This window comes from Myodes glareolus, chromosome 14, assembly GCF_982192425.1.
Source record: "Myodes glareolus chromosome 14, mMyoGla1.1, whole genome shotgun sequence".
NCBI classification, from domain to species: Eukaryota; Metazoa; Chordata; class Mammalia; order Rodentia; family Cricetidae; genus Myodes; species Myodes glareolus.
This window is the reverse complement of record NC_142039.1, coordinates 41,650,200-41,667,749: the sequence shown is the minus strand read 5'-3', so window position 1 is coordinate 41,667,749 and position 17,550 is coordinate 41,650,200. Positions and strand designations below refer to the sequence as shown.

The following is a 17,550-nucleotide window of genomic DNA, read 5'->3' as shown; positions in this document are numbered from 1 at the left end:
AGTGGAGAGTCACCTTATGGGTAGGGGTGAGCAGGCATCTGCTGTGTTGGAGTGTGTGTTTCAGAGCAAGTGGGAATGGTTGTCTGGGCACACAGCAACATGAAACAGGGCAGGCTCCAATTTCTGGGCTGGTTTTCACCCCAGGTAACTGTCCTCTGCACTCTTGAGTCTGATCAGTCTGCCAATAGCAGTTTCATAGCATGGACACAGTACCCCACAGTTGGTTTCCACACCTGATAGGCTTTGACTGATTTATTAGGCAAGCTGTACAGTGGCTCACAGGGATCAGGGGCCCTAGCCAGGCAGGCCACCTTTTTCCCTCAGGCTTATTCTAGAGATGGTTACCTGTTATGAATATATTTACCCAAAGAATGCCAGAATAGAGCGTATTGTTTTGTGACTGCTAATGACTTGGCATCTTTTTTGTCTTTGTGTTTTCTTCTTGTACCCATTTTAGTCTGACTATCAAATGTGATTCACAGGTACCATCAGTTCAGTGAATAACTGAAACCATGAAGCCATTTGATACTAGACTTTCTTTTTAGCTTTCTCTATCCATCTTTCTAGTCCAGTGAGAAGATTTTTATCTTTCATGTTAATTCAGAATGGAAAGCAAAAATAAATTCATCAACTTCATGTCTGTTTTGTAGGACATTGCAAATTAATGGTGTTATCCAGCACTAATGGATATGAATATTAAAAACCACTCTGCAATTGAGGTCCCTTTGATGGCTGGGTGACTTAGAGGAGTATTTTGTTTTTGTGAGACCTGGACTTGTTTTGTAACCTTGACTGGACTAGGTGATACTTTATGTGTCACTTAAGCTGGCCTCAAAATCAAAGTAATCCTCCTGCTTCACCCTTCTCAGTACTAGGATTACGGGTGTACACCAGTTTAACAAGAATAAAAAGTTATTGTGTGTTTATTTGAGACAGCATCTCTCTATGTAGCCCTGACCTACACCAGGCTGGCCTCGGGATTAAGGGCATTCACTACCATATCTGACTTTTAAAAGATAATCTTACAACTATCTTTTTAGATCAAAAAAAATGCTCAATTGAGGTAACAGAATGTTATTTTAAAGTGTATATTTCTGTTCCTTTCTCCAGAAACTACACGCTGAGATTCATGCCAATTCCAATGTACGATGCTTCCCAGGCTCTTAAAACAAACCCCGAGAAGACAGAAGAAGCTCTACAGAAGGTATCGAGAACTGGGAGGGTTGAGTACATTGTGCTCACATTTAGATTTTGTTCATACTTATTCTGAACATGTGAACATGGCTTTACCATAAAAGCTTTTTAAACCATGTATTCTTAAGATCGTGACTGAATAATTCTTGGCTTGATATGGAAAAATAATGAAGACTGAAACCTGACATGAACTTTTAGGGGAACATAATAACATTATTGTAATATCAGCATGTCCAAGTGCAGACAATTCCCCATCTTTGGAGAATATGGGAAGTTGAGGCATATTTTTGCTCCTTGACTTTCCTATATCTCATCTTTCAGGGTTTTGTTTATTTGTTTGTTTGTTTGTGTTGGTCTTCTGAACCAGGGTCTTCTACAGTCCAAGGCAACCTTAAACTCGCTATGTATCAGTGGATGACCTGAACTTCTGTTCCTTCTGCCACCATCTGTCAAGGGGTAGGATTAGAGCATCCTTTGCTTTTTATGAATGTTTCCTCTCAGTTTAGATGTGCTCGTGTGTTCCATTTTTACTCTGGTGCTTTTTCTAGAGTTTTTAAAATCATTTCTCCCTCTTAGTTCTCTCTCTTTGATGGTGCTATCCTCCAGCCAGATTACCAAACCTGACTTCTCCTTTCTCACAATCTATGTTAGCTGATGGGCCACCCAGTTTCCAGATTATGAAGCCTAAAACCCTTTTCTTGTTCTCCTGTCCCTGTGTCATTAGAATACCTTTCTTCAAGACTTTATCTCTCACCATGATCTTGGTGTTTGGAAACTCCTGTCTCTTTTCCATATTAGAAAAATCAGTCACCACCTTTTATGGTGAATCTGACCAAACCTTCATGCCATCCTTTACTGGCGGATCTTCTGATAACTAAAGCTTGCTCTCCCTAACAGAGCACAGTTCTATCTAGGATCTGCCTTCTGTCTTCTTCCTGTTCCATCTATTACCAGCTCTAACTTTTTATTCTGCCCCATCTCAGGGAACTGCAGTGTTGAATCCTAGGCCAGATTTAGTAGTCTGGTTGTATCTGCTTTATTGGTCATTGATGTTTGAGAACCATTGCCTTTCTATGGTTGGGACACGGCTCTTTCTCCACCACTGTGCTTGACTCTCGAGGGTAAAATCTAGTGTCTAGAGTACCCACAATGACTACTTAGGGTGCTTTCATTCCCATGATGTAATAGGAGGAACGGCAGGCTGCTTCCCACCGCCCAGCTAGCTTTACCTGAAATAATTACATGGAAACTGTATTCTTTTAAACACTGCTTGGCCCATTAGTTCCAGCCTCTTATTAGCTAACTCTCACATCTTGACTAACCCATATCTAATAATCTGTATAGATCCATGAGGTGGTGGCTTACCGGGAAAAATCCTAACCTGCATCTCTCTCAAAGAGGAGAGTCATGGCGACTGCCTCATTGCCTTCTTCCCAGCATTCTGTTCTGTCTACTCCACCCAACTATGTTCTGACCTATCAGGCCAAGCAGTTTCTTTATTAATTAACCAATGAAAGCAACAGAAATACAGAAGACCCACCTATATCACCATGACAGAGTGGCCTGCCTAGAATTTCCTCACCTGCACATCGAGTTCAATTACTCCCCTCTTCATTTTCTCTCCTGACAGACTCGGTTAGCTGCTTTCTGTTGCTGTGAGAGAATGCAATGGCCAGAGCCAATCTGAGGGAAAGGGACTTAGCTTGGCTTATGATTGCAGAGACATAGAGTCCATTGTCTCTGCAAGAGGAAGGCATGACAACAGGCAAGGGAAGCATGGAGGCAGGAGCAGGACGCTGATGACTTTTCTAGCCACACTCAGGAAGCAGAGAAGCAGAATAGGATGTAAGGCCAGGCTAGGACCCCTCAAAGCCTGTCCATTCCTAGTGATGTACTTCCTTCAGCAAAGCTGCACCTTCTCAAGGTTCCGTAACCTTACCCAGATGCACCGCCAGCAGAGGACCACATGGGCCAACAAGGGACATTTCTTCTTCAAACCACACCACAGACCAGGAGCTTCTTGAAGAAAAGTCCGTGTGGTTTCCAAATTTTTCAGTCTTCACAATGTGTATTTCCCACCATGTGTGCTTAGATCCTTCTTAAATATCCTGAGTAAAAATGAATAATAGGAAGGAGCAGGAAAGGATCTAGAATGGCAAAAGACATTATCGCAGGTTCTTATTTGAAATATATGGCCTTAAAACCAATTCTTACCTAAGTATAATAACTCACATCTATTCTCCTAGAAGGATCTCTCTGAGTTCAAGGTTGGTTTGAACTTTAGAGGGAGACTCTATCTCAAAAAACAAACAAAAACCCCAACTTTGTAGCCTCCAGTAATTACTTAATTCTTCTGAACTTTAGTTTTCGCACACATACACACTCTTATATGTATGTCTACGTGCATGCGTGTATACATATATATGTATATAAATAGGAAAAATTAAATAATGCCATAATTATGTTAGTGGAGGTCTAGCAAATATGTCAACACATGAGTGCCAGGTATACCATTCAAATGTTTATCATAAACTCACATGGGTGTACATGTTTCATCCCCATTGTGCAGATGAGGAAATGGAAGGGAAGGGGCACTAAGAATTTGGCTACCCTTACAGACACCCATTGCCAAGTCCAGCTGAGATGTAAAGACAAAAGCTGAGGCCTGCAAGTTCTTCAAATGCTTAGAGAGGAAGAACGTTAAAGAGGGAATTAAGGCAAAATAAAGTCCCATTTTTCTTAGTTCAAATGACTCTAAGGGAAGATTGCCTCCATAAAGAAATACTGGCAACAGGGTGCTGGATGTCAGTCATAATGTGTGGAAATGTGAGGTGACTGGGTATCAGAGTTGCGGTGACCTCAGATGACGAAATGACATCCCATGTGGTGAAGTGAGATGACTGATGTCACCGTGTGAAGATGCAAGGTAGCTGGGTATCGTAGTGCGTGGTGATGTGAAGTAAGTGACAGCATGCTGAGAAAGGACGGAGGAAGGCTAGCAGTCCTCGTGACAAGGGAGTAAATATTTATGAAATGTGCAATGCTACTTGGAAGTAGACTTGAGTTTTATAAACTTGTATTGTGGACATAAAGGCAAACACTCAAAAAAAAAAAAAAAACAAACGAATACCTGAAAGGCTTGACCAGAAATCTTTCCAGACGGTTATCTTTTTCTGGTGAGTAGAACTCGGGAACGTTAGCTGGTGTGTAATGAAATTCTGTGGGGTTAAGACCCACGTCTAAGTATGAATTTATGTGTGCCGTCTGTGTCTTGTGCACGTGCAGCACAATGCATTCTCTGCTGTGGATAGTGCATCTGTGTTCTCACCACAGCCCACCACCTAAGGTCAGATATGAAAACTCCCCCCTTAGAACAACACACCAATGCTTGCAATATTTGGATTTTAGAATATTTCAGACTTTGCTTTGTGGATTATAAATGCTCCCTCTCTAAATCTGGTATACTTGAGAAGAGGAGAAAAATGAAAACCAGATATATCTTTAGTAAAGACAAAGAGGGGAGAGAAAAAGAAGAAAAAAAAGCACAAGTAAAAGCAATGTTCCAAGTGGCAGGTGTTTACCCAACCCTACGAAAATACAACGTTCCATTGAAGAAAACTTTAAAAAGGCATAGAGAGCAAGTGATGGTGCCACATGCTTATATCCTAATACTTGGGAGAGTGAGGCAGGAAGATCAGAAGTTCAAGGTCACTCTTACCTATCACGAGTTGGTGGCCTGCTTGGAATATCCGAGGCTGCCCAAATGAAGTGCTGTAGAGTAAGAGTCGGGTGCTTGCTTGTGGTTTTCAGTGTGTGTGTGAGAGTCTGTGTGTGGTGGTGGGGTTATCATGTGCCTTGAATTTATTGTGTTTTCATGCTCAGCTGAGCCTGTTTTTATCTTGACAGCTATATTCTGTTCTCTAGGGAAATTAGATCTATTTACTTTAGCTTTTCTAAAAACAAAAATATATTCAATCTTTGTAAATTGTTTTTCCAATACAAATCTCCTCAATTTTGATCTAGGACTTTTACCTCTTGTGCCAGTCCTGCCTCTGGAGATGTCTACCTGGCTCTGGAGACATATCCCTGGGTTTGGACCTTCTCCCTCTTGCCCCTGCTCCCATCCCTTCACCAGGACAATGCCTATGTTGGCTCCTCCTCATATGATCCCAACTGGGTTCTGAGCTCTTCGTCCCCAGCGGATAGGTTTACATCTTCTGTCTGGAATATTGTGTGGAATGAAATCTTACCCTGCTAAGTTCAGTAGCAATAGGTTCATGACTGACAGCAAAGATACATGGAACTTGTAATTCCTCTTTCCTTTAAACTTGTTTTCAGTAACATGCTTTGTGGGACAGGAGATAGGTTCAGTCAGTAAAGTGCTTATTGCACATGAAGATTGGAGTTTGCTCTCAGAACCACCATAAAAAACTGGGTGTGGTGGCATGTTCCCATGAACAGGAGAGTTCCTGGTGCTCACTAGGTCGTCAGCATACCCTAACTGTTGAGTTCTGGGCCAGACAGAAAGACTGTCTCAAACACCAGAGTGGAGGGTGACACCGAGAAGTGACAACGGAGGTTGCCCTTTGGCCTGTGTGGACCCATGTATGTGTATACATGTGGACACGGGCACCTGTATACACATCAACAGGTACACATACAGCCTTAGATAGGGTTTCCGTTGCTGTGAAAAGACACCATGACCACAGCAGCTCTTATCAAGGAAAACATTTCATTGTGGTGGCTGGCTTACAGTTCAGAGGTGTAGTCTATTACCACCATGGTGAGATCATGGCGGCACGCATGCAGGCCTGGTGCTGACTACATCTTGATCAGCAGGCAACTGGAAGTGATCTGAGACACTGGGCAGCAACCTGAGCATAGAAAACGTCCAAGCCCACCCCTACAGTGACACACTTCCTCCAACAAGGCCACACCCACTCCACAAAGCCACACCTTCTAATAGTGCCACTCTCCATGAGATTATGGGGTCAAATACATTTGAACTACCTCACATAGATACACAAAAAGGAACAAACTTCACACATGATTTTTTCTTAAAACAATAACAAGACCCTAAAGCTCCTTCCTGGCTTGGTTTGTGAAGCAGGATGGCTGGCCCTGGGAAAGGTCTGGGAACACAGGCCCTGCCAGCCTTGTCTGTACCCATTGTCTGCGTGAAATGAGCTTCCTGATGAGCAGATTGCTCTCAGACTTCAGGCCCAGTGTGATCCAGCTATGCAAAGACAGGGACGGAGCCAAAGGGTGGAAAGCTGGGTGGCCTCAGGTGTCTGTCGCTGCTGCTCGGAACCTCTGTAGCAGAACATTTCCCATTGATGTGTCACCTTGGCAAGAGCTGGCTGCTGGGAGGCCTTGAGAGGAAGCCCCTGTGCTCTAGCTCCAGGGGGCTGCGTGCTGTGTTAATGATGCTTCGGTTGAGGGGAAGGGAGCTTTCTTTTCTCCTGTTGCCTCCTCTGTGTTTAGCGGGAAGGCTCTTTTGCTCTGCTTTCTTGTTTCCTGGGATGCAGGTAATTACTGTCTGGGTTTTAATTGTTTCTAATTGCTACTGAGTAGTAGTTATTTTAGCATATGGAAAATGAAAATGTAATAACAGTAAGAGCTTCACAGTTATTAGACATTCTTAACCAGGGAACCACAGTGACAAATTAAAAGGCAAATGGTTACGGCACATTATTAAAACAATAAAGAGGGGGAAAATAAACCAAGATGGCGCAATTTACCCACCTTAAATCATTCCTCTCTCTTTCTGAGACAGTGTCTCACATAGCTCAGCTTGGCCTTAAACTCCTTTTTTATCTTGCCTTTGTCTCTTCTGATTTCACTGTGTATGATCTCTTATGCTGCAGCTGCTAATGTTTATAGGAAGGTGTGTGTGTGTGTGTGTGTGTGTGTGTGTGTGTGTGTGTGTGTGTAAGAGAGAGATGCTTATTGGGCAGTCACGTATACAACACTTTGTAACCAGCGTCTTAGTTTCTTTTCCTCTTGTTATGATAAAACACTCTAACTCAAGGAAGAAAGGGTTAACGGTGGCTCATAGTTCCAAACTCTAGTCCATGGCAAGGATGCCATAGGTGTAGGGACTTCAAAGACCCTGCTCACAGTACACCTGAGAAAAATGTTTGTATTCAGTTTACTTTCTCCGTTTGTGCCGTCCTGGGTCCCCTGCCCAGAGAATGGCCCTGCCCGCGATTGAGAGGGTTCTTCCCACAGCCATTAACAGTAAATCAAAATACCCTCCTCAGGCATGCCCAGAAGTCCATGTCCTAGGTGACTGTGGTTTGAACTCTGAACCCTCTGCTCCCGCCTGCTCATTGCTGGGATCAGAGGTGTGCACCACCATGTTGTTTACACGGTGCTGGGATTGAACGCAGGGTCTCATGTGTGCTACGTAAGCACCCAGTTAACTGAGTCACATCTCCAGTCCTCAGATTGTTCTTTGAAAGTATATTTATTTTTTGAGACAGCGCTCTGTATGTAGCCCAGGCTGCCCTAGAACTCATGGTGTACCCCAGGCTGACCTTAAGCTCACAAGGATCCTCTTGCTTCTGCCTTCAGAGCATCAAAATTACAGGCTTTGAACACCAAACCCAGCGAAAGCCTTCTTCCGGGTGTTTATCATTCTAACTAGTTCCTCCTGCGCCCTCTGTCAGAGAGTGCCCCCCCCCATGGTCTGTTGCTCTTCATGAACACTTTCTTTTCACCTAGTTATATTTGGACTCTCCCGGTGTTCAGGAGAGTTTGTGTGGAAACATACTAATTGTCAATCCACTTCAGGATTTTTCTTTTTTGTAGGAATATGTTTCCTTATTTGCTGTGACTTTATTAAAATCCAACCTGTTTTGAGAAACTATGAAAATTTGATAGATTATTAAAATTTTATGCCCAGGTTACTATTTTTATATTTTTATTTTATATCCTTTTTCTCTCTCTCCCTCCATACATTTTCCCCTCCTTATATTCCTTCCTTGTCCACAACCTCTCTTTCTTCGCTCTTCCTCTTTCTCTTTTCCTAATCCTCTTCCTCACCCCCACCTCCACCCATGCATACCTTCCTCTCTTCCCTTCCTCTCTCAAAATAATTAGCCAGGTGCTGATCAGTTCTGGGGTGTGGATGAGGCTGAGGTTTGGGGGCACTGCTGCCCTCCTTGGAGGAGAATCACTTCTCAACTTCATGGTAGTTAAAACATGCCACCCAGGGACGAGAAGCCTGAGCCGGCAGCAGCTGCCACCAAATACTGGCTTATCTCTGTCAGTTTCAGAGTCACCCAGCAACGACTTCATCTACCTGAAAGCTCGTTTTCCAGCTAAAAGCACCTCTGATAAACCCCGGTGTCAGAGCTCGGCCTGAGCCTGAATGGGTTGTGGGCTCAGAGAGCTAGCTGGCGAGCCAGGCTCACTGACTCCTTCCCTGATGACTTCATTCCCCGAGGAGCGGAAAGGTGTTCTTGAGAGATATGTGTGTTCCATTTCCAGATAGAAAATTATCTGCTCCGGAATCACGAGACTAGAAAATATCTTCAGGAGCAGGCCTACCGCCTCCAGCAGGGAATTGTCACCAGCACCACCCAGCAGGTAAGGGCACCACCCAGCAGGTAAGGGCACCGTCATCCCCTCACTGTGAGCAGAGGCTTGTAGAGCACAGTTCTGATAGAAGCTGGCTTGGGGAAATCGCAGCAGATGGAAGGGGAGGAAAGTGGATTTGAGACATAAAGAAGAAACTGTAATGGAAAATGGAATCCTAGAAGCCTTGAGCTAAAGGAAAAAACCTGCTGCTTTGTAAGTGTTGGAAATTGGGAGACTGTGAACGTGACAGCTCAAGATAGGGGTTGAGGAAGAAGCTGAACAGTGACAGAGCTGGGTTTCACTGGCTATTTCATGGAATCCAAAGCTATTTTTGATCACTAATATATTTGAAAAATAAAGACACATTTAGTACGTAAACCAAAGACAGTGATTCTGGCCTGTAATCCAGCCTGGGAGTCAGAAACAGGAGGAAATTCAAAATCACCTCTGTCTGTACAGAGTTTGAGTCAACCTGGGCTACATAAGACCCTGGCCCAAAACATTAAACAGAAACATACAACCAATAGCCAACAATTGAAGGTGAAAGCCACAGTGGAATCAAGCCAGGTGGTCATCTCTGAAACAAGGTTGAGAGGAACTGACAGGATTGGTTATATTGTCATTGGTTATCTCAGAGTGCTGAGTGAACCCCCCTTCTTAGCCAGCTCAGCACTGCTCACATGTGGTGCTTAATTAGGAAAAGTCAAGTAACATATCCGTGTCAAGAAAAGTTTTTTAAAATATTTCTTACCTAGCAGAATTTTTGAGAAAGTATTATTTAGATTTTGGCATTTAATTAAATTTAATTTCCCCCCTATTAGGGACTAGTATTACTTAAGTATTTTATAGCTTACTGTTATTACCAGGTTTTATTTTTTTCTTAAGATCTGTTTTTATTTTTAATGGGGGAGCACACATGTGCTCCTATGCACGGAGCCATCGCTTCAGCCCTGGTTCCAATGTCTAACCTTAAAGCAGTAGGACTGTTACATTGAAACTTTGCCTCCTTTCCCTTAATGAGATCCCAAAATGTAGACTTCTTTCTTAAGCCAGCATTTTTCCAAATTCTTTCTGATTGAGAGGGCAGCTCCTCCCAACCTCACACCAAAATACAAACAAAACACCAACAAAAATATACAAATAACCAACCCCCCCCCCCCACACACACACAAAACAGTGTCTCTAAGTGCCTGTTTCTAATTTCTATTAGTGTTATTTCTAGTGTTTGGTTTTCACCTCCAATTCCATCTTCTCAGTGAAAAGCTACTGCAAACAGGACAGGACTGTGGATGCTTAACTCTGCCTTGGTGGCTCATTCTTGATTATGTGAGTCATTACGTACTGGGTGCATTGCCACCTTTCCCTTCAGAGATTTCCTGGGATTTTATTACTAGCTATTTTCCTTCTTGAATCGTTTCAGCAGTTTCAGGGGAGATGTACCTTAAAGTGCTGGGGCATTTAAATACAGGAAGAATAGACCCTTTGTGACAATTGTTCCTAACCCCTAACTGGTGGCCATGCCCCAGAAGACAAGTGTTTGAAGGAAACACTGAAATGCCATGGCTCTTTTTCATGCATTGGTTTTTGTCTGGTGTCTTCATCTAGGATTTTGTAAGAGTCAGTACTGTCTTTGTGCTTCTGAATTCTCCCCCTCTCCCCCACCAGATAAGTCCTCTTAATCAGGTATTTGGAAACTTGTCCAATAAAGTGATTATTCTAGGCTTTGTGTACCTACTACAGGTACCACCTTCTGCCACTAGGGAGTAGATGTGGACATATACCATGTGCCATGCATATAATCGTGAACTTGGCTATGTATTAAAAATCACAGACCCAGACCCAGAATTATCTGACCCCAAGCTCTAGTTTTTCTCCTCCAAAGAGCCATTTTCTCAACACTCTTTGTTGAGCTGATTTTTCTCCTGGAGATCGTCACTTGGCTCACCTTCACATTCAGTAACATTCTGAAACATGTCCCCTATATGTGTCCCCTGAAATGGCTCTCAGTAATTTTCCTTGTCATCAAGTCTAAGAGTTGTTTTTTTTTTTATTGAGGCTGTTTCTTGTGTTGCTCTGGCTGGTGTTCGATTTCCTGTGTAGCCTTGATGCTCCTCTCTCCACATTCCCAGTAGATTATAGGCCTGCACCAGCACACATAGCCCTTGCATTAGTGTTGATTGTGATGTTTCTTCCCACTTCTGTGTTGACATTGCTTGGGGGCAGAGCAATTATCTTAGTCAGGATTTTCTCTCTTCAGCAGCAGGTGTATGGGTGGATTTCTCTTGAATAAAGAAATAGCCATAGAGGAAAAGAGCATTGTTTCCACAAAGAATTTGGTGGAAGAAATAGAGACAGTTGTAACATTGAGAGTGACTCAAGATGGCGGTTATTGCGAGGGGTTTCTATGCTTTGGTTCAGCAGTCCAGTGGTTCTTAAGGAGCCTGCTGGTCCCTGCAAGTGTGATATGAATCAGTTGTGTGATGAGGTTGCTGAGAAGCCAACTCGGCCCTTCTGCCAGCTCAGAGGACGGAAGTGGGTAATCCATCTCTGCCCACTCCTTCTGGGTTACAATTCATCTTGTTGAGGCTTTCAGATAAAGCAGCAAATTCAGGGAGGTGTATCTCAGCGAGGGCCAGCCTGCTGGTGACCATTGAACTGCACCACTGTGAGAACAATTATTAATGTTATGAATGGGAACGTTAAGACCCAAAAGCTGAGGGAAGGAAAGAGAGGAAAGAGAGTCATGTTCAGATAGATTCATGATGCTCTCTAGGGACTCTTCAGGTTCTCAAGGGCAAGAGTTTAGGAAGACAGATCAGGGCACAGATGAAGAAAGGCCGTGCTGAGTAGAGGCAAATGAACTTACCCGTAGAGCCCTGGCAGTCTTAGTCTCTTTTTCTGTTCTGTGATAAAGTGCTCTGACAAGCATCTTCGGGGAGAAAGGGCTTACTGTGCTTCATAGTTCCAGGGTCTTTCTCACGGCAGGGAAGTTGAGGTGCCAAAGCTTTGCAACTGCTCAGCATATAACATCCACAGCGAGGAAGCAGGCAGTGGGGGGTGCAGGCTGCTACTGAGGTCTCTTGTCTGATTATGCCGTCCACGGTCCTATCCAGGGAATGGTGCCTCAGTGCCATCAAAATAATCCCCTACCAGCCAGCTCAGCGCCAGACTCCCAGACGATTCTAGATTCTTTCAAGTTAGCAAATAACACTGGCCACAGCAGTTTTATGTGTTAACTTAAAAGATAATGTGCGTCAGATGGAAACAGGAAGGTTGGCTGAAAGGATCACATTCCTCTGCTGCGAAAGCTTTGTAACCACTTATCTTAGAGTGGTCTTTTTGCTGTCCCCTCCTGTAAATGTTTTCAATGATATGCTTTAGGGATATGACTTATAAAATGATAGTGAAACACTATCATTTCTCACCCCCCCGCCCCCGCAAGTTTTAACTTTGCACTTTCCCCTATATCATAACTAAATAACTTGCCTTTCACACCCCCTAGACTCCAAATGATTCGTTTTGTTAGAGTCTAGCAAATGCTTGGACGAGCCCTTATAATATGAATTTGTTTCATTTGATGAACTAAACTTTTATTTTCCTTTTGGCTTTAAAAACTGTTCCATGTGGAGACCATTTTTGTGGAGTTCATTTAAACACTGTCTCTTCTGTGAATGCTGACGGCACACACTTCAGGGGGCTCTTTAGTATTAGCGGAGAGGATTGACTTTATTGGGCTGTTTCCACAAGCCGCTTGGGTTGATCTTTTGTGGCTTCAGATGTGTGTCTGGTTATCTTCTGAAATTAGAAAACCATTCTCAGTAAGATATGAATTATTGATGAGCATTTTTTGTTTAGATCAATATGCCAGTTTGAAGAGTAAAGATTTATGTCCATCATGGAGATTTTTAGAAGCACAGAGTCAGCTCTCTGCAGGGCATGTGGGAATGCAGAGAGTGTTCGATTCCTGCCTGGAAGCATAGAGAGGTGGAGAGCGGAGGCGAAATGCGAAACCCTTCACAAAATTTTCCTATGAGGGGCTCAAGACCGTCACTTAATAAAGCCTGGGAATGTCACTGCAGAATGGCTCCTGTGGGCATCACACTGCTCTTACTGGGTCCTCGTCAACAGGATAGCGGCTTTGAGGGGTGCTGTTTTCCTGAATTGCCTTTATAATGCCCCAAAAGACATTGTGAGCCTGACTTCATAAAAGGAGAGAGAGAGAGAGAGAGAGACAGAGACAGAGACAGAGACAGAGACAGAGAGAGACAGAGAGAGGAGAGTCAGCACTGCAGCAGGAGACCCTGGCTCTGAGGCCAGGATCTAAGTCTATTTGTGCGATTCTGAAAACACACTCGGTCCCTCTCCTTAGGGTCTCACAATGCTGCCCTGATTGTCCTGCAAATTGCTATGTAGCCCATGCTAGCCTCAAACTTGTGGTGATCCTCCTGTCTCTGCCTCTAGAGTGCTGAGACAAGCCCTGAAAAATGATTACAATTATATTTCATTTTGTAATGCAGGGGATTGAACCCAGAGAATCAAGCATGCAGTGCAATTTCTACCAAAAGACTCAGATCCCCCTTTTTGGTGAGGGCTCTGATGTTTTGAAATTTGTAGGAGAAGGAAGGGAGATTTTAGCTTCCCATTGACACAATATCAAATTATTCAAAATGAAAAGAAAAAGGGTAGTTTAGTTTTAAAAAGAGAACAATTAAACTTTGTTGATTCAACTGACTTATCTGTTGGGGCAGGGCACTTATAGATTGCTGGCGGGTGGACACTTTTTATTCATTTGTTCCATTCTTTATGCATTCATTCCATTTTATTTATTTATTTCTTGTATGTGGGAGTAGGAGGTAGACCTGTCTGTGTGCCTTGCATTCCCCAACAGAGATCAGAGGGCACCTTCCTTGATGGACCAATTATCTCCTTTGTCATGTGGATTTTAGGGTTGGAGCTCAGTTCCTCAGGTTGGGCTGCATGTACCTTTACCTGCTGAACCATCTCACCAACCCTATTATTATTATTATTATTATTATTATTATTATTAATGTTTGCGAGACAAGTTTAACGTGTTCTAGACTGACTTTGAACTTGGCTTTGTAGCTGAGGATGATTTTAAATTGTCTATCTTCCAGCTGCCTAGCTAAACATTTTTTTTCCAAGACCATAAAATAACCAATGCTTAGCTGTGCTGAAAATGCCAGAGGAAGGTTTTGGAGAGCACCGTGACTGTTATTTACTTGAGATGAGTCTGTTCTCTGACTTCCTTTCCTGCTGCATACCCACTCTTGGCTGACTGTAAAAAATGGAGGCTATTGCAGCCCATGGTCCCAGAGGTGGTGAGGACCAGGAGTAAGACCATGAGCCAGGGATGTTCATTCCACATAGCATCCACCACCACAGGAGAACTGGGTCACTCACGAGCAGGTCTGCCCCAAGGCAGATTTAAAATAAGGATTCTGTAACCATCTGCTACTGCAATTGTATAAGCAATGCTCTGCTACCTCCTTTGTGTTCTTTAGTTCCATCCTGGACTCACTAAAGATGATTCAAGTACCAATGGCTTGTGAGGCAAAGCTGCTGGGATAGACCCTAGGTGACATTTACTTAATCGTCACCCACACTAATAGGACAAGACACATCTCACCTTTATTGACTGAGACAATGTCTCAAGTAGCCCAATCTACCCTTCAACTCGCTCTGTAGCCAAGAAAGACCTTGAACTTCTAGATCTTTGTGTCCCAACCACCCAAGTGCTGGGATATCTGATGGGTGCCACCATGCCCAGTTTGTGTGGTACTAGGAATCGAACCCAGGGCTTCGCGGTTGCTAGGCAAGCATTATCCCAACTGAGCTACACCTCTAGTCACCCTAACTTGCTTCTGTGTTTTGGTGGGTCTCAATTTATAAAGAGACGCACTTCATATAATAGAATTTTTAAACTGTCAATTTCCAGAGACTGTTTTGATTTCAATATAATTGAGATCAACTGGCAGTTGTCAGCCTTCTATTGTCATGTCGTTAGTCTTGGCACTGTAGGACACTGCTTTGTTTCTCCAGCACCTCTCCCTTTGTCTGACACACACAGGGCACTTAATGGCAGTTAATGAGAGTCACCGTCTAGCAGAACATCACTGGGAGCTACAAGAGTTGAATCATTAAGATGATTCACTACACAGTCTTCTTTTTAAGGGATAAAAGAGACCAAAATGCCTTACATCTTGTCCTGAAGTTAATGTGCCTTTGGTTGCTTGCATGTTTAGTTAGACTAATTTAATAATTGGTTAACCTCCCTTCTGGAAGATGCCAGCATGAGGTTCTCCACCTCATGCGTTCTGTTTTCTTGAATTTTTATTGTCCATTCTGTGCCTTCCTTTCTGCACCAACTCAAATGCTTCTCTGGTTTGCCCAGATGATTGACCGAGTATGTGTAAAGGTTCAGGATCACCTCAACTCCTTGCGATCCTGTGGGGGTGATGCTATTCAGGAGGATTTAAAGACAGCCGAGCAGCTCATGCGTGATGCTAAGAACTCTAAAACGGTGAGTCTTTCCTCGGAATTCCTGAGAATCTGTGTTGTGCTTGTCCTGTTTGTACCTGTGCCCATTTCTAGCAACTGTAAGTAAGGAGGGGAACTGGCGAGGGTTTCAGAGTATAAATCTGAGTGCTGAGTAACTGGCAACACAGCACTCCCTGCCACCTGCGACAGGACATGTCCTTTGTGGTGAAATCTGGTTCCTAGGGTACTCACCCCTGTAACTCTAGAATTCGGGATACTGAGGCAGGGAGGTTGCAACAAGTTCGAGGCCAGCCTGGGCAGCATAGTGAAAACCTGTCTACAAAGACTCTACTCCCCACAGTGCAACTTAACAGAAAATAGACTCAGTGTGAGTCAGAACCTGGCTTCTTCTGCTGCTAGGGTCACATAAGTAGAGTTTTGTTGTTGTTGTTTTGGTTGGTTTGTTTGTTTTCGTTTTTCAAGATAGGGTTTCTCTGTGTAGCCCTGGCTGCCCTGGAGCTTACTCTGTAGATTAGACTGGCCCCAGACTAAGAGATCTGCCTGCCTCTCCCTCCCAAGTGGGATTAAAAGTGTGCGCCACCACTGCCTAGTTCATATAAGTAGTTTTATATAGTTGTTTCATTGTTGTTTAACTTGCATCCATTTTGTGTGTGTGTGTGTGTGTGTGTGTGTGTAAGTGTAAGTGTGTGTAAATCAAAGTGAAAGTGTAACTTGTGGAACTCTATTCTGTGCTTCCACAATGTAAGCCCCCAGGATCAAACTCAGTTTAGTAGGCTTGGTTATGTGTACCCACTGAGCCATCATACTGGCCCCAGGATTACAGTTGCTACATGTCGTGTGAGGGACCTTACAGATTAGTCAAATGGTCCTATGGTGCAATAATAATATATACTGAGCCATTGTCCTTGCACCCTGGCTCAGAGCCTCTAAATCCCTAGGACATTCTGAGTGGCAGAGGTGACAGTTGCATCTTTCTTCACTGGTAACCAAAGCTTTCAGTGTAGCAGCATTCGTTTTAGTGAGCAGATGTGGAGGAAGCAACCCCAGGGTGAGCGTTGACTCTTCTGCCCAGTCCACAGCCCCTGCCAATGGGAAGGACTGGAGACTGGGTTAGTTACCCGTGACCAGTGACGTCATCCACCATGCCTCTAATGCAACTTTAAGGAACTCTTAAAGCAGGGGATTATATTACTTTTGCTTGATGCCATCAAGGGGCTTGGAAACTGGCATACCTGAAGGTGGCATGGAAACCCTCTCCCCCAAGCTCCTGTAGAGTCCTTTTCCTTAAGTCCAGATGACGCTCTCACCCCTGGACCTGGTTGGAAACCCACCAGTGGAGAGCAACGTCAAATTAGTGAGGCGTTATAGCAGGGTCACTGAACCTGAGGTCTAGGTGGCGGGGACCCCTTGACTTCATGATCAATTTTCCCGAAGTACCCACGATGACCTAGGATTTGTGACTGGCAGCCAAGTGTCATAGCCCCATAGGTCTGAGTTCTTTTCTCATGGTGTCTGACAGTCCAGGCAGAGAGTATCAGAATTGAGTGGAATCATGGGATAACCAATTGGTATTTGAAGGGAAGTGGCATTACCAGCATCCTTGGTGACAAAGTGTGATGAAAATATTTAATGCTCACACCCCAGACAAACTCCAACTCCATGACCTCAGAGCCATGTGGCAGTAATGGCTGTGCTGTCTGCCAGTGTCACTGCGGTGATATGCTAGCATTGCTGGGTTTTATGAGCATGAACAAATGCCAATAAAGAGCCTGGGCCTCAATTTACCGTCTGTGGCTTTGGCCGAGAGCTGATGGTCTCTAATGTATTTCTTTACCTCTCCATAACTCCGCGGTGATCTTAATGATTATTAAAATATTTGTTCTTACAACGAGATTACTTTTCACCTTTCTTACAGTTGTTACCGAATTTGTACCATGTGGGCGGTGCTTCCTGGGCAGGGGCCAGTGGCCTGTCATCCAGCCCCATTCAGGAGACCCTGGAATCAATGGCCGGAGAAGTCACAAGAGTTGTCGATGAACAGCTGAAGGTCTGTGGGTCCCAGTATTGGGGGGCATGAATTTGTGATGATGTAACTGTTTGATAGCTGTCTGGATTTATAGGATGCATGTGTATGTATGTGTGTATATGTAGTGTGTGCCTGCGTGCTTACACTAACTGGGTAAACACATGGGGTAGGAGTCAATGTGACGTCTTTGTCTAGTTTATGTGTTTCAGAATGCTTTCCTACATAGT

At 43.8% G+C, this 17,550-nt stretch overlaps 1 protein-coding gene across 5 annotated transcripts in view; it reads left to right on the top strand.

The window, feature by feature from the left end:
* Carmil1 (capping protein regulator and myosin 1 linker 1) overlaps window positions 1–17,550 on the top strand; it is a 280,263-nt gene that overhangs the window by 205,803 nt on the left and 56,910 nt on the right. For all 5 annotated transcript variants that reach the window (XM_087896478.1, XM_087896477.1, XM_087896479.1 and 2 more), the window contains exons 23-26: window positions 1,111–1,204; window positions 8,689–8,787; window positions 15,191–15,319; window positions 17,213–17,344. In XM_087896478.1, coding sequence (XP_087752604.1) covers window positions 1,111–1,204; window positions 8,689–8,787; window positions 15,191–15,319; window positions 17,213–17,344 — 454 coding nt within the window. The remainder of the gene's footprint in view (window positions 1–1,110; window positions 1,205–8,688; window positions 8,788–15,190; window positions 15,320–17,212; window positions 17,345–17,550) is intronic.